Consider the following 15,830-nt stretch of genomic DNA (forward strand, 5'->3'; position numbering starts at 1 on the left):
CACCCTCTCGCTCCCTGCGCCTTGGCTTTTTGCGGGTTTTGCCGCGGTTTTGCCGCTTCAGGAAGGGTCCCCCGGCGCGATCCTCCGCTTCGGAGCCCTTCGCCTCGGTGGCTTCCTAGTAGTGTCAGTAAACACTACATCTCAGGCAAGGGCTATGTGGCCTAGAAAGGAAAGTACTCCTACTCTTCTATTATTTCTTTGGCTTCCATTATATCTTCACGCTGCTTTCACGATAGTTAAAGCTTTGCTTTGTTTCTGAAACTTCAGACTGACTAAAATGCTTTGCATTCATACAGTCAGGGAAAAAAAAAGCGTTTTATAAAACCCATGTAACCCTTCAGAAGTAACTAAGGTGGGGTGAATTTCCCAGAAAGTGTCCGGATAAATTTGTCCAGTGAAGAAGTAAAACTTTGAAAGATTCATTTTTTTACCTTTCCTCATGCTAGATATATTACATCAGCAGAAATAGCTGAGGAACAAAATATTCATCCCAAATAAGAAAAAGGATATGGCTGGCAGTTCCTAAGAACATCCAACTAACAACTGTAACTGGCGATAGCATGATTTCTGAGGCTGCTCTGCAAACAAAAAATAAACTATTTGTTCAATGAATCATTCTCTTCTGGTTAACTTCTCAACTGCAGAGCTGATTTGGGCTTAAGAACACCTTGGCTCTGCAGTATTTGCAGTCTTTGCCTTGAAAGCTCTTGCTAGTAGTCAGAGCAGGCAGAGGACTTGTGATGTGAAGGTTTGACTCCTTTCTTTCTCGCAACTTCTTCTCCTTAGAGATCTAAGACATCTGACGACTGTCTCTTTACCGGTCATGCTGTTAAACAACTCGTAGATAGGCAATTGGACTGTGACTATTGAGACCGTGACACAAATAAACCAACCCCTAAATATGCAAAAATTTAGTATTGCTGGTTAGCTCTGGTAACAAATCCTGCACACTGTATTTTTCTCTGATGTCTAAACAGCACACTGCTTATGTTATACTGTTTTTTTCATGCAATACTTGTGATAAATATATTAATTATGCATTTTGCAACTTATTGTAAGCCCTACTGCTCTTAATATTGCTTTAAAAAGGAAATTACTCATTGTCATTCACAATTTTGAACTTTTTCACAAAACTATAAATGCTTAAAAGAAGCCTCAGAAAGATTTCAATGAGGTGACACAGAACTAAAGGTACAGTAAAAAGGGACACAGTACTAAAATTGAGTTTCTATGTATGTTAGGCTCCATAAGCACTTTTTCCAACCTGTGGGGCAAACTATGGGATTGTTTCTTTAGCACTGAAATCCTACACATTCTGAATCTGCTGATTTTCTTGGAGCCTGAATGGTGTGAGGCTGCCACATGTCATGTCAATGAAGACATGAAAAAAGCACATTTTTACTTGAGAAATTCCTGGCTGGTCTGCACATACTCCTCAAGTAAGTCTATACACCACATGTATCCATCTGACTTCACCCTTCACAGAAGGAGCAAGAAAAGGATCGTATTTCCTATTACCCATCATATATCCTTAAAGCTGGATTTAGACTTAGTGCATTATTATCCTAAGGATGAAGATTCCACCTTGCAGTTCCTTCAATATTTAAAATCTAATCAGTTGTCTTTGCTTGGTTGGTTTTTAATCCAGTACTCATGTATGTGCATAATTTAAGGCATATGAATAATTCCATTGAAGTCAATGGTCAATATTATTGTTACCAGCAGAAATTAACTGATATGCATAAGTGCTTTGCTTGAATGGGATGGGGCACAGGATTGGGAGAAATATATGACACGGAGCTCATTTTCTGAAATTCCCTGGGAAAAATTAGTAGTTTAATGTACACAGTGACTAAAAATTGACAAAAAGATTTAAGCATTTCAGTCTAGACATTCCAGTGCATCACGAGAAGTGTTATCATTTATCTTGTCAACCTGAAATACTCTTTCAGCCTTGCTGAGTCTTTAGGACAGGTGATAAGGAGTGGGAATTTAAGGTCTCAGAGCTGACTCAAGGCAAAAGGACAGAGATGGAGGTAAAAAAATACAAAACTCCAAACCTTGTAATAAGCAAAAATATAAAAAATAAAATAAACTAGATTTACTTTCATGGACTTAGGAACAATGGAATAAAATTCCTTCTGAATGGCTTAAAATATAAGCAAAGGACTCCAGATGCCTTTGCTCTTATTCTGGGTAGAATTTCTTTCTAAGCATCAACATCCTAATAGTCTTAAAGGGACTCCAAGCCACAGTTGCTCCTTATGACTGTTCTGAAATACTTCACATTTTGTAGCTGGCACTATCAGATGGATGCAAAGGAGAGACTGGAGAGTTCAACCCAGCTTCAGCCTGAACTGATGACACTCAAAGGAAGGAGCAGCACTTGATCAGTTGCTTTGTTAAAAATTATTTGTTTTGACAATCACATTTCTTTTATTTTGAAGTACTGAAGAAGACAAATTTTAAGCTCAGTTGTTCTCTCCAAGCACTTATTTTTAAGGCTCTTCTTACTGTGTTACCTCAATTATGGAATTTTACAAATTCCGTATGTGAATTCTGTATGTACATATAGACATCTATAACCTTTTTTCAGAGTGTCTTCAGGAGAAAGGCAAGACAGAGGTGGATGAAGACGAGTGCACAGAGATCATGAACCAGGGCAGAGAATGCTCCAGACAGGTTATTCTGCTATACGGTCACTGTAGGGTAAAAGCAAATAATGCAGGCAAGATTCATCATATGTGGGCAGTGGGAAGAATAATAAGATTCCTATGTGTACCTTGGTTCCCCAGTTGTGCTGTATGCTCTGTAGTGATGGAAAGGGCAAATTAAAATTCCACTCTGAGCTAGAAATATTGGCAATTTGTACAGAACTCTCTGCAGGAGCTAAACAGAGCTATTAACTGAGAAAGGACTGCCTCGATGAGGACAACAGAAACATCAAGGGAAGAGATTAATCTGCAACAGAGAACCCTTGAGAAAGAGTCAAAGAAACTGCAGCAATGGAAGATGAGTCCAGAAGAGAGAAGGGGAAGGGGGCAGACAGATCTGAGAAGATGGAGTCTGCAGATGTCGCTGCTTCACCCCTGCTAGGAAAGACTATGTTGAATCTGCTGTGGATGTCCTCACCCAAGTACACCTGCTCTGATCCAGGTGAACCGTAATTCCTGGTTTATTTTAGAAAAACTTTGGGTATAGCTATAGTTCATTGCTATGCTGCCTGATCTCCCTGACAAGAGGGTGAAGTCTCCAGAACTGACCAAGCTTCCCGCACAGCACTACAGAGAAGACAAGTGAAAGCAGCGCTGGGCTTAACGTCAGAGTCATGAGAGCACACACTCCTGCAAAAGATACACCTTGACGGGCTTGAACTTCTCGGGGAGACTGTGTAAAGGCAGGAGTCCTGCAGAAGAGCCCTACCAGGCTGCTGTAACCTGTGGAAGACCAGGGCTAGAACGGAGATCTAGAAGCACTGCCTTATAACCATGCCAGCTGCTTGATGGCAAAGTGAAAACATGTAAAATAGCTGTTTGAGCTTCTCTGAAATTATACAATCACAGTGGAATGCCATTTTGCTGTTATATGAACTCCCTTCAATGAAGAACACATAAAAGATGTGAAGCAAACCGTATTTGCTTTCTGTTGCATACAGTATGCGGGAAGTGCATTGTTGCCAGTAGAATTTGCCAAGCTTATTTCTTTATAAACAGCACTGAATCATATTTTCATCACTCATTAAACACTGGGCCCACCTTTTCAAGGATATGCACACTTTCTCAGCTGGGAAAGACTGTATAAAGTCTGAGACACATATAAAAAAGCCCAACTTTCAACCACCTAGCCCCAGATTACTGATACTGTATGCTGACACTGAATCCTTCCACTGTGTTTTTTAGCCCCCAGTATATAACCACTAGACTCCACAACATTATGTCATTCTCTAGTAAAGTTCTATGTTCATACTTCAGCTGTTTTCAGTTTGGGTGCACATTGTTTTTTGCAGCGAGCTGTTCTTTAACAGACTGAGCTATTACAGGAAATAAAAGGTCTTTGTCTGAGAGTGGGAAGAGAATTAAAACTTGCATTCAAATACCAGCAGGTCAAAGTGTCTGTGGCACACAATGTCTGAACCAAACTGTTTTTCCACTGCAAGCTATTTCTGTTGAAAATGCTCACTGATCCCATACTTCTACGGCACAGTAGTTGGTGCTTGCCGGAGAGGTGGGGGGGACAATATTGACTTGGGTGTGTTTACTACTGTCTTCATTAAATCTGGAATTTTAAATGGCTTTCACACAAGTTTACTGTACAACTTCAACTGATGGCAAAGGCCACTGGCATTTGACTTCACACTTTTCATTTCAAAATAGAGGAAAAAAAGTTAGGTTCTCCCTTGACTTAAAGAAAACAGCAGTGTTACTGCGTTTTGTTTTCACAAAGTTGCAACATTTATTAGCACTAGTAATGTTCCAAAGGGACGTGGATTACCATGGAAAATCAACTATCTGAAAAGTGGATTTTGCTGACAAAATTTCAGCATATTAAATTTTGTTAGTGCAAGTACCACTGGGAAATTCCTATAGTCAACTATACTAGGAGAGGGAAAACAGAAATAATCGGGAAGCTACCATTTACACCTCCTCCCATCCCACCTGTGCTCTTTGTGTTTTCTTGTGGGACTTCTCTATTTTTCTGTGAAAACTGGAGGGGGCTATGTACCTCTGCAGCATGTTTGGCAATACAGGGATGCTGAACTCCCACTGAAAACATCAGTTACACAGCGAGAATTCCTTACATCAAAGACAAATTCTGAGCTCAAATAAGTCTCCTGCTTTGCCACCTCACTCTCTTTCTCGAGGTTTAATACGTAAAAGAAAAAAAATAATTAAATGTATTTCAATTCACTTTAGCATAGAACATGTTACCCAAAAGTGAAAGATTGAAATACATTTATTGCCAAGTGATAAAGCAACTCACATTCTGGAGTGTGCTGGAACTGTTACACTTTGAGAATGCAAATAATTCCCTCTAAACTATTCCCTCAAAAGTCGTTTTGGTTTTGGTTTTTTTTTGTTTTTCAGTGGTGTCTCAGGTGCTTCTGTCTGCACTGAGGCTGACTGTGTCATACAGACCAGCTGGGAAAGAACAGGTCATACACTGACCCAGGCAGAGCTCTTAAAGACACTAGGCCCAGACTGAGCAGGTCTTCAGGACTTTCCACAAACGTAGCCTGGAGTCTAGTATGCCAAGCCCTTGCTCTTGATCCATTCTGATTGTTGATATAGATGGCTGACAGACCATTCTGCCTACCTCTTCCCTACTCAACAGCTAACATCAATAGTGACATTACTTTTGCCTTCTTATTACACTATTCTTCTTGGTTCCTGAACAGTACTTAGAGGAGATTCATGTCATTGATCTACCTGCAGTGTTCTGCCAAAGTCACGTCCCTATACAGGTAACAGCACCCATTAAGTCTCTCCATTCTCTCATGTGACCAATTACCTGAGTGGGTTAGTTTGTTGGGTGGATTTGCAATTTGCAGAAATGCCATGCAGTGATCTCCAAAAATTACTTGGACTTGCGTGACTTAATCAGGATTTGAAGTCAGGCCTCCAGAGGCAAACGTCACAAAGCTTTACGTGAGTTGCCTTGTTCCCACGTAAGTGTATATAGCTTTTTTTCCCTTTAAAAGGAAAAGGTTGATCTTTGAAACAGTCATCCAAAAGCCCAAAGGCTATTTAGCCACAGGGCTGATAGTTCTTTCATTACAGCTACTGCAGCAGTTCTATCTCTTACTTCCGCTCAGTTATTTAAAAACCTTTCAGCTTTTAAAGGCTTTGGAAATTCACACCAAAATTATAAAGTCGTGATTTCAAGCATGAAAATACCCCCTAGGATGGTGGGTTTCCAAATCTAAAGATTTCATTTCATCTTAGAATTCTGGGCTTTCCCTTCCTGTCTCTGTTTATTTTGTATTTACATTTGCACAGCTGATTATCCAGAAAGGATTTTCTGCCTGTTTTACTGTATTGCTGTTTTATGACTGTTTCTATTTATCGCAGTGCAGACCAACAGCAAATTCTACCACAAGTACATCAGAACAACACTGATTGCTGCATGCACAGGAATACACAAGCACATACTGTTCATTGATTTACATAGCCAATTAAATCCTTAAAAATAAAGATAATGAAAACCAGTACTGTAAGCTGTAGATAATCACTACCTTCTTTACTAAGTGGAGGCATGACTGTCGACTCTTTTTTCGCACTTGATCAGTATATCCCAGTTTCCTTTGTAGCCAGTTCCCCATCTATGATATTCCTAGAAATCCATTCTACATTTTAGATGATGAATCCCGCTTTCAGTTGTGAAATCACACCCAAAAGGCTCAAATAAAAAGTACAATATCTAGAACTCATAACACACAGCTAATAAACCTTCATCTTACAGGCACACTGGCCACTCACAGATATTGTATAAGCACTAGAGGTTCACTGGAGAAACTACTGTCAAAGAGCCTGAATGAGGTGCAACTGCATTATCGGCAGACAAGACTGCCCCTTCTCTTTTTCTTGTGAGTCTTATCAGCAACACCAAGTAGGTAAGATCAGCATGATGTTCAGGACTGATTTCTTCTAGATATGCTTTAAAAATCCACAGCGTGGATGTTCTGTGCTAAATATTCCTCTGATTGAGTCCTAAAACCGTCATTTTCTACTTCTGGTCACTGTGCATCTGTAGGGACATGTGCCCAATATCGTTTTTAGGCCTCCAATTTGGGTGCAGTTCAGAGAATTGGAGTTAGAAGGAGACAGCTCTAGAGGAGGCCATGGGCGCAGCTAAACTATACGCTTATGATGGTATGACCACCCATCATACTGAGCCCTCAAGCACTGCTCAGGCAGAAATCCCACTGAAATCAATGAATAAAGCCAATATTAGTGGACCAATTCTCTTTGCAGGCAGGAAAGACTTAGTGCTCACAGTAAGATTGGTGAGGGATTAGTTGTATTGCCCTTTGTCTTGAAAACAAGATGTTAAACCACATTAAACTCACAATAAACATGAGTTTTATAAATAGTCAGTTCTAGAGCCACCACTTGTGTTCTGACCTTGGGAATATTCCCCGGTCTTTTTCTTTCGCAGGTTCTAGATAATGAACCAAAGTCTGTTATTTGTGAATCTGTCTAGTGGATATGGGACCAAACTTAACAACTCTGAAGACGATTGTTTCAGAAGGCAACAATCATCAGTTCCTGAAAAATTGGTAGTAGGGCCCAAGCAGTGCACCCACAAACAGAGGCACTCAAAATCCTAAGTCATATAGAAGTGTCCCAGTAGCTTAGCTCTTAATTTTATAGCTCTGGGATAAAAGATTAAAGACTAAAGACAAGAAAGGTCTCTGTGGTGATTAGACAGCAGCAATTAGGAAAAAGTCTAAGGAAGAACAAAAGAAGAAAGAATAGAGAAAGGGCAACAGAAAGACAGGGCTATTAAAGAGGTCCTTCCCACGCAGGAGCACTGGGCAGAGGGTCTCTACTAACACCTCCCCATAACCAACCCAAAGCAGCTTATTTTTAATAAGAGTTTCTTTCCATATAGAGGAAGAGGGCTGAGAGGTCCAAAGTTGAGATCTGAAAGGCCCATGAAAACTTCATTTCACGCAATAAGCGCCTATTTTGCATTGAACAAATGTTCAGCAGCAGGTTTTTGTGGCAGGTGGCAACCAGCAAGTCACTGCTGTTACTCGCTTTCAAGGCAGCAGTACAGGCAACCGTGACAGAGAAAAAGGAAAACAGATTTAGGTCAGCATTTATGCAAATTAGGTGTGGACACTGCTTTTCAGTGCATTAATGCTGTGGCCCTTCAGTGCTCTGAACTATGGGCCCTCTCCCCTTACCCACCACTGTTACAGCAGATGGAGATGAAACAACCTCTGCAGTACAGAGATGGGTTGCTCATACTTGCGTGCTTATTCTTTGTGAATTTTTCGCATCCATGCAAAACCCTGCCAAAAAGATGATTAAAAAGCCTCAACCCCACAACAATAAAAGCCCAACATTTTCTTGGAGGGGAGGGGGTGGATGGGGAATAAACACCATGGAAACATGTAGACAGATATATTCTTAGAATCAGATCATTCTCTTGTGTGGAAAGCCTTACTAATTCAAGCCTAAGTGCTGCAAGAATAAAGGGTTAGAAGGAAAAACACAGCTGGCCAAAATTGGGGGTTGCAGCTCTGCATTTAATGTCTTCCACTTTGTGGCAATATCTCTGTATTCCTCACAACATCTTCCTCATTGGCTGCAGCAGGCTGTGGGGGGATGAGAAAAGCTCACAAGGTACGTCAATGCTGTCAACAAAGTAAATTATATCTGTTGTCCAGTTCATTCTGTTTTGATTTCATGATGGGAATTGTAAGGGTGATTGTGCACTCCAGTTTCAAGCTCATTTAGTGACTCTTGGAAGTATGATCTCAGAGATGGAAGGATCTTCCAGGACAGCCTGTTTAACCCACTGCATCTATATATGCTACTTTATGCTGTCCTTGGGGATGCGATGCTTCTGAACGTTTCCACTGATTCAATCTCACTACATTGTGGCGGCTCTGCTGCACTGTTTTAGACCACTAAAATGTTTTCTTGCCTAGGGGCTGGGCAAGCCTACCAAGGATTGTTCAGTTAAATTTCAGGGAGTCAACTTATTACATGCCAGTTCGGGTATTTCTTCCAGGGACAGGTTAGTCCAGACCTGGCTTTAGTCTATCTAGAATAATACCATGCTCTTTAGTTTACAGTTAGAGCCTTGAGGTAAACTGTCCCTGGAGGCACTGCATGTTATTTTCAGAGACTCAACCAAGTATTCTGAAGCATTGTCCAAATGACATGGGACAAAGACAATACTCCAAAAACGATGGCAGGCTCAAGGGTGCTCATTATGAATAATCATCAAGCAGATCGAGTAGAATTACTTGATCCTAGAATTCAAGCTGTAATGGGCAAGCTCTACACAGAACGTCTCAGGGCCAGGTTCTCCACTACCCAGCAGTATGAGTAGCCCAATGCAACAACGTATGGTTGTGTTTTGTACTTGCTCTGCACTCTGTTTTCATTTATATATATGATTGCTTAGATGCAGGGGAGTGGAGAGACCAGGCATGTAAAACTGAGGCTGCAGTGGGCAGTTTTGCATGCGGTGTCCCAGGGATCCAGCTGCAGAAAGCAGATTTCACACAAAGATGAAAGCCCTTCTAGAGACATGGCACTGTCCGAATTGTGTTTAACTCAGAAGCGAATCTTCTCCTGAAGGACAGTAACAAACTGATTAAAAATAATTAAAAAGAAGCCCCATTAGGGAAGGTTGAAAGAACCAAATCTGCTCAGATTAGAAAAAGATTAAGAGAAGACAACAAATGCCTACAAATACTTAAGCAGGATGTTACAAACTGCACAGGGATTAATTTTCCCCCTTAGTCAACAAGAGAATAAGAAATAATGGACTGCAGCAGAGACTGATTACAAAATACCAAATGACTCCATTTGTAACATTTGGATTTGCATCTGCTGCTGGAAGTTCCCAAGACTGAGGGATCTTTGGAAATGGGCCTTGGTGCCTGCACAAGGGAGCTAGCTGCTAATGCTGGCTAATCATACACTGAGAAGAATTTTGAGAATAGTAAGCTCAATATTTCTACAATGCATCAGAAAAATTTTGATGTGACATATGATAAGAAGTGCCTGTCAACTCAGATGATTCTATGAACTGACCGCATGTGAGACAAAGCCACCTGGCAGTTACACTGAGACAAAGTAAACCTTGTAAGACTGAGGCATTACAGGAGATGTGCTCCTATGAACACTTAACGCTCCCTTCAACAAAGATCAATTCTTCAGCGAAGAGTCAACAAGGTTGTTTTGCACAGATTTTCATCCTGTCCAATACAGTAATTTAACATTAAAAATTTGGCTCTTTATAAGTAATTATCTTACCTGCCACTATAGCAGCGTCAAACTGTTTTCCCTAACATTTTTCTTTCACGTTTCAAAAGAAGCCAATCTACTCACAAGTCTTATCTGCTGAGTGAGAGAGGAGATTGGAAAGTGTATCGATCTTATTGATGTCAAGTCCTTCCAGGGAGTAAAAGTTTATTGCTTTCCTGTCTCTGATTATCTTTTTGTGAGGATGTGGATCACAGGCTGGGAAATAGTACTCCATGAGAGAGGAGACAGGCTTCACGACAGATGTGAAAAGCTGAAGAAGGCATGAGGGGAAGCATGAAGAAGGAAGCAGGAAACTGAAGGTAAAATCTGAAGAGCTACTAAGTGGATTAGGAGTCCAGGGCTTGTGGAAGGTCATACAGATTTCTAATTTTTAAACATGCAGGTTTAACCTTGCAAAGTGTGGCACAGGACAGACATAGGCTTCATGAAGTTACTCGTATATTTTTCAGGGCAACATGCTGAAATCTCTTAAGCTCCCTCCATTCCCACTGAGAGGAATGCAGAGACCTAGGTACCTTTCAAAAGCTATTTTTCAGAAAATAGGAAGATATAATTGAAAAGCACTTATAGAAAAGTTCAGACCAAGGGAATTGCTCCATTGGCTAAACATTTCCAGCTAAGTAATTCAGCCCAGAGCTTTATCTGTTGTTCTGCTGAGTTTTAGGTCAGGGTCTTATTTTCAAATTTAAGGAGGGAGCAAAGAAAACTCCCTACATCCACATGTATGTCCTTGGAAGACTATCACAACAGACACCAAGGTCCTGATTAGGCATCTCTAAGTCTTCATGTTGTACACATGACTGCATATGGAAAATCTCAACAGCATGATCAAGATTTTACAAAATAGAAGGCGAGATCCTGACCTTTTGAAATTAATTGGAATTTTGCCATTGACCTCAGCAGGACCCAATTCAAACCTTGGTATCTACCCTGAATTGCAGAGGAGCTAAGAATCTAACAGTCTGCTTGAACTTTGAATGCTCAGCACACTAGCTTACACCACTAAGTTTAAGCAATGACTCCTGAAAATCAGACAACATTTTCTTACACTGTTCTTTAATCTGTACTTTCCTGTCAGCGTAAAATGGACAACCAATTCTCTACCTCAGGATGTAGTTGGAGAGAGGGCATCTTTAAGTCTGGATTTCTAATTTAATTAACTGTGCAGATTTATCTCCTAATAAAGCAAATTTTAATTTCCATGGCCTCACTGTGGATCCAGGAGATCTTTCAAAGTGTTATATACTTGAGAAGAGAACAGCCTCCTATCTCTGCACTCTTGTGGAGATGCAGCCCCCAATGGGTTGTCATGACAAGACCACTCTTCCTTGGCTGAAAAGGCGAAGGCCAGGGACTAGAGTTTATATATGAGTCAGACTTCACTAAAGAAACAGTGGCTCACAGGAAATTTAAAATATTTATCTATATCCTACCCCACTTACTAAAATTCTTCCTTCACTCTCAGAAGTTGAAACGTTGCATCTTTTCTATTATTTACTATCCAGAAATACTCTTCCTTTTGATCTGGCTAGCTTAAGCTGGAATGAGCTTTGCATGGACTGTAAAACTTACTGTATAAACCACAATAAATATGGTTTGAAACACCCACAATCTGAAATTACAGCGTGAAAGTTTAGAGACTGTATCTACATATAAATATTAAAGCCACAATGCTCCTCATAGGTTTGTCATGTAGTAATTGCCCAATCAACACCTGCCCCCAGAGTAGCACAGACCTCTCTGCAGAAGGAAATACCCATTGCATCTCAGACACCTTCTCTGCCATATGGCAAACACTGATCAGTGCTGGCTTCTATCCACTTTGTCAATATAACACAAAGAGGCAAAAAGTCATATGGGACAATAATACTCTTAGGATTGTTTACAGCAGCTTAACTGAGTATGTCTGTCATCTCAGGCGTTCAGGTGTTTACTCAAACCTTGTATTTCATGGCCTGTAGACATAGGTGATATGTTCTTTTCTTTACAAACTAAATTTCCTCCTCCTCAATTACTGAAATTTTATCTGCAGTGCTAACTCTTACCTTTTGTAGTCTTGTCTAGGAATAACTGGAAACTGACAATAACAAATATTTATTTTGTTTCGAAAGCAAGCATTCTATCAAAGCCATAATCTAAAAGGCTAACTATACAGATGCCCCTAAAAATAATGACCATCAATCTGTATTAATTTCAGGTATCAGTTCACCGTACTGTCTCTAAAGGAAAAAGAACAGCTCAGGAAATCAGTGAAAAAAGCTGGCTGAATACCAAACAAAAGCCAACAGCTAAAATCCAGGTTGCTGCAGGGACGCCTTAAAAAAATCAGACCATCTGCAGCAATCATGGTAGAAAATCATTTAGTAGTGAGTATATGCTTTTGGCTCCTGTTGTTAGATAACTGATAACTGAGTTCTGAATGATTCACATCCAGTCATGCAAATGACACATGGACCCAAAAGTGTAGGGATTGGCAGGGTCTTTTATAACACGTGCCTTTGGAGAAAATTGAGATAACTTGTGGAAAGGTTTCACAATACTAAATGGTATACACTGCCAAAGCTATTTTCATGTTTATTTCTGGTATCTGTTACTCTCTCCTATTTCCCCTGAACTACCTATAAATCCCCTCAATCACAAAAAGACTGGAGGAATGTGAGCTAAATGTAATAGACAGGTATATTATATATAGCCATAGTTGAGCAGTGGAGTAGTTTTGTACAGTTCCTTTTCTGACTTAACTTCTGTTCTTCTTCATTATTTTATTAATCTATACCCTCTTTTCAAGTAAAGGCAATTTTTGTGCTCTGAGACCCAGACTCCCCTTGTGGTTTGATCCCTGCCCTTTATCTTTATCTCAGGCATTAGAAGGAAGCTAGAGTCACAATTCTAATCTAAATTTACGAGGACAAAGAGACAACTGCTAGCTGTTCCACATAGAGACTATCTATTGCAGATAAGCTAAATCTTCAAAGGGAAATCTTGTAAACTCTAACTCACTGGTGGGTAGAAGGCAGCTTCGGGCTCATGTTTAAGAGAGAAGCTGCTGCTGATTAACAGTGCAAGCTGCCTCAGTCCAGATTATTCTTTTGCATGCTTTGGGTCTTCTTGAGTTAAGTTCCATTGTGCATTGTAGCACATCCTACCATCTTGGAGAACCAGGTGTCATAATATGCCAGTCTTCAAAGTTAGTCAGAGTCTGGGTTAGCCTTATACCGACAGGACTGAGCTGTGTGAATTAAATTCCTAGACCATAACATGTTGTTGCAAAAGTTGATGGCAAGAGCTGAATCCAGAAACATGTTTATATCTGGTTTACAGGTGAAGGCTAAATCTGATTTTAACCTCTACAGTATAATTGTACTGCCACTGAATTTCCCAACACATTAGGAATTACAAGGTAGAAACTAAAGCTATTGAAACTTCCAGAATTAGGGTAAAGGACAAGATGAGACTGCATTTAGATTAAAGATAATATGTTTTGGCTAAACATGTAACCATGATTGATACCAATGTCAGAGTTAGGAGAATTTATTCTAATACTATTATGATAAAAGTCGTAATGAGGAGTAGTGCTGGCACAAAGAGGGATTTATGAGGCCTTTCTTATAAAACCCACAAGCTGATCAGCGTAGTGCCTTTGTAACATTAATGCCATGGGTAGAGCACACAGTTATCTGTCACAAATACTTCTACATCAGTAATCTGGAGATGTGCAAGATGTTTCACTCCTGCAGAGAGGGTCTTTACATGACATTCTGCTCAACAAAGGTACATTGCAAATCTTCAAACCAATAAGCCCCGTGCCATCTTTCAACATTAAAATATCAATGGAAAGTCAACATTTACATTCGATTTAACTGCGCCAGATAAACCCTCCCGTTTTACCCACTAATATTCAGAGTTAATTAAAGCTCCATGCTAGCAACTATGCTTTCACTATATAGAACAAGCAAGAAAGCTAAAGCCCCAAAGTTTCACCATAGCTGGAGCACATGAGCAGGCCTTTCAGCTTATCATTTTCGGATACGTACCCAGTACAGTACATCTGTCCAGCCCTCCATCGTGATGCACTGAAACACCGTCAGCATGGCAAAAGCAAAATTGTCAAAGTTCGTAATGCCGTGCTTAGGACCCTCCCAGCCTGCCTTGCACTCTGTGCCGTTCTGACACTGCCGCCCATGCGCAGACTGGGGGGCGCAGGGAGACGGATCATCTTCTGCAGGCGTATCTTAAAGGAGAGGAGGGAGAAAATGGAGATGAAGAGAACTAATTGCTATTTGACACAGTGATAAGCGACTGAAGGGTATCTGATTTTAACAAATACATTTTGCAGTGAATTTGACAGATTTCTCTGGGAATACACAAGAAACTATTAATTTAATGGGCAGAGGGATGTTTTGTTGTGATTCGCTTTCTTTTTGTAAAAATAATGGCCAAGCTGTCAGATTTTACAGTCAAAACTGAACTGTCTTTCAACGTGAGAGGGAACATTAGATCAAGTCTATTACGTTTCTTTAGGCTGCATGTTATGACCAGTGCTTTCATACTGCAGTCACCTGGCATCTGGGTTAATCTTGGAAGGGAACTGCAGCACTGACTGGCACTGTTGAAGGAGGCTGAACCCCTGCAGCAGACAGGCTTCAGTGGAGATAGGTTGATATGGTGCTGGGCCACTGCTAGATTACAGCAGAGAGTCTTTGGAGCTCTGCTCTTTTGGGGTTTAGAAGCTGTGTGGCATTTTATTGATAGCCCAGTGGCACTCTGAAGCTCTGTAAGACTCTACTGCTTGATTATCCACCCCTTATTCTGTACAGGTGTTTCCAAAGATCTGAGAACCCACACAACAAGCCTGCCTAGATGCTTTGGTAAATGGAAAATGCCACAGAAAACATTTTTATAAGCACAAAAATTCCTGCAATAGGATTTTTTTAATATATGGATTTCAGTGCCTATTGCTACGTTTATAACAGGTGCGGGTATGCTTGTGTGTGGGAGCAGGTAATTACATTTGTTTCTTATCTTATATGGCAAAAAATTTAATTTTCCAAAAGTTCTGATCACATTCTGATCATTAAAGCATGCCAGAAATAGCAATATTAGAATTAGATGCTGTAATGTATAATAATTACAGACAGTATGGAAAAAGATATATACACTTTAAAGATGTAAACCAGACTGACAATTCATTATAGTTCTAACATCATTTGCAGAAAATGAAATCTGCCAATGTTATAAAAGTAGAAAATATAGAACTTCTGAAACAATTTCCTGCTGTACAATATTTTCTTGGTTACGAGCTGAACTGGGTCCTAGACATTGGCACCCACTACCACATGGGGAATCACTGCTGCTCAAGTTGGATAAAACAAATGAAAAAGCACAGATGGTTAGGTGAGTGAGTGACAATACAATTGAATCATTTTGTAATGTGAATACTTCTTTCTGTAAATAATTTGAAAGTTTTCTCCTGGTGGATTTGGTGCAAAAAGTTTCTTCCCATTAGTATACTTTCGCCTTCTTATTAGCTGCACTTCCAACCACAGTCACAGCCTGTGATTAAAAAAAAAAAAAAAAAAGGCTTCTGGGCCTCAATTAGATATTCCTTTACAATGACACCAGTTTAAAATGAAGATGTATTTATGTACTAGACTAATAATAAAATATAAGAGTTGTTCATTTCCGTGATGCCATCTTATTTGCAACTCAGTCTGCTAGTGGTGAAATCATCACTACTTTAGTGTTGCTTGAGCCTCTGGGAGGTTTGTTAAAGAACTCAGGCTGGCTTGTAGTGCCAAAGGTCCACATTAAGAAGTCCAC

At 40.1% G+C, this 15,830-nt stretch overlaps 1 protein-coding gene across 1 annotated transcript in view; it reads right to left on the reverse strand.

The window, feature by feature from the left end:
• The window catches only part of CACNA1C (calcium channel, voltage-dependent, L type, alpha 1C subunit), a 422,263-nt gene that overhangs the window by 161,321 nt on the left and 245,112 nt on the right, over nucleotides 1-15,830 (reverse strand). Inside the window, 1 exon segment of the mRNA XM_009332885.1 lies at nucleotides 14,045-14,241. Within this exon segment, the coding sequence (XP_009331160.1) occupies nucleotides 14,045-14,241 (197 nt within the window).

Source organism: Pygoscelis adeliae, unplaced genomic scaffold, assembly GCF_000699105.1.
Source record: "Pygoscelis adeliae isolate BGI_AS28 unplaced genomic scaffold, ASM69910v1 Scaffold38, whole genome shotgun sequence".
In the NCBI taxonomy this organism is placed as follows: Eukaryota; Metazoa; Chordata; class Aves; order Sphenisciformes; family Spheniscidae; genus Pygoscelis; species Pygoscelis adeliae.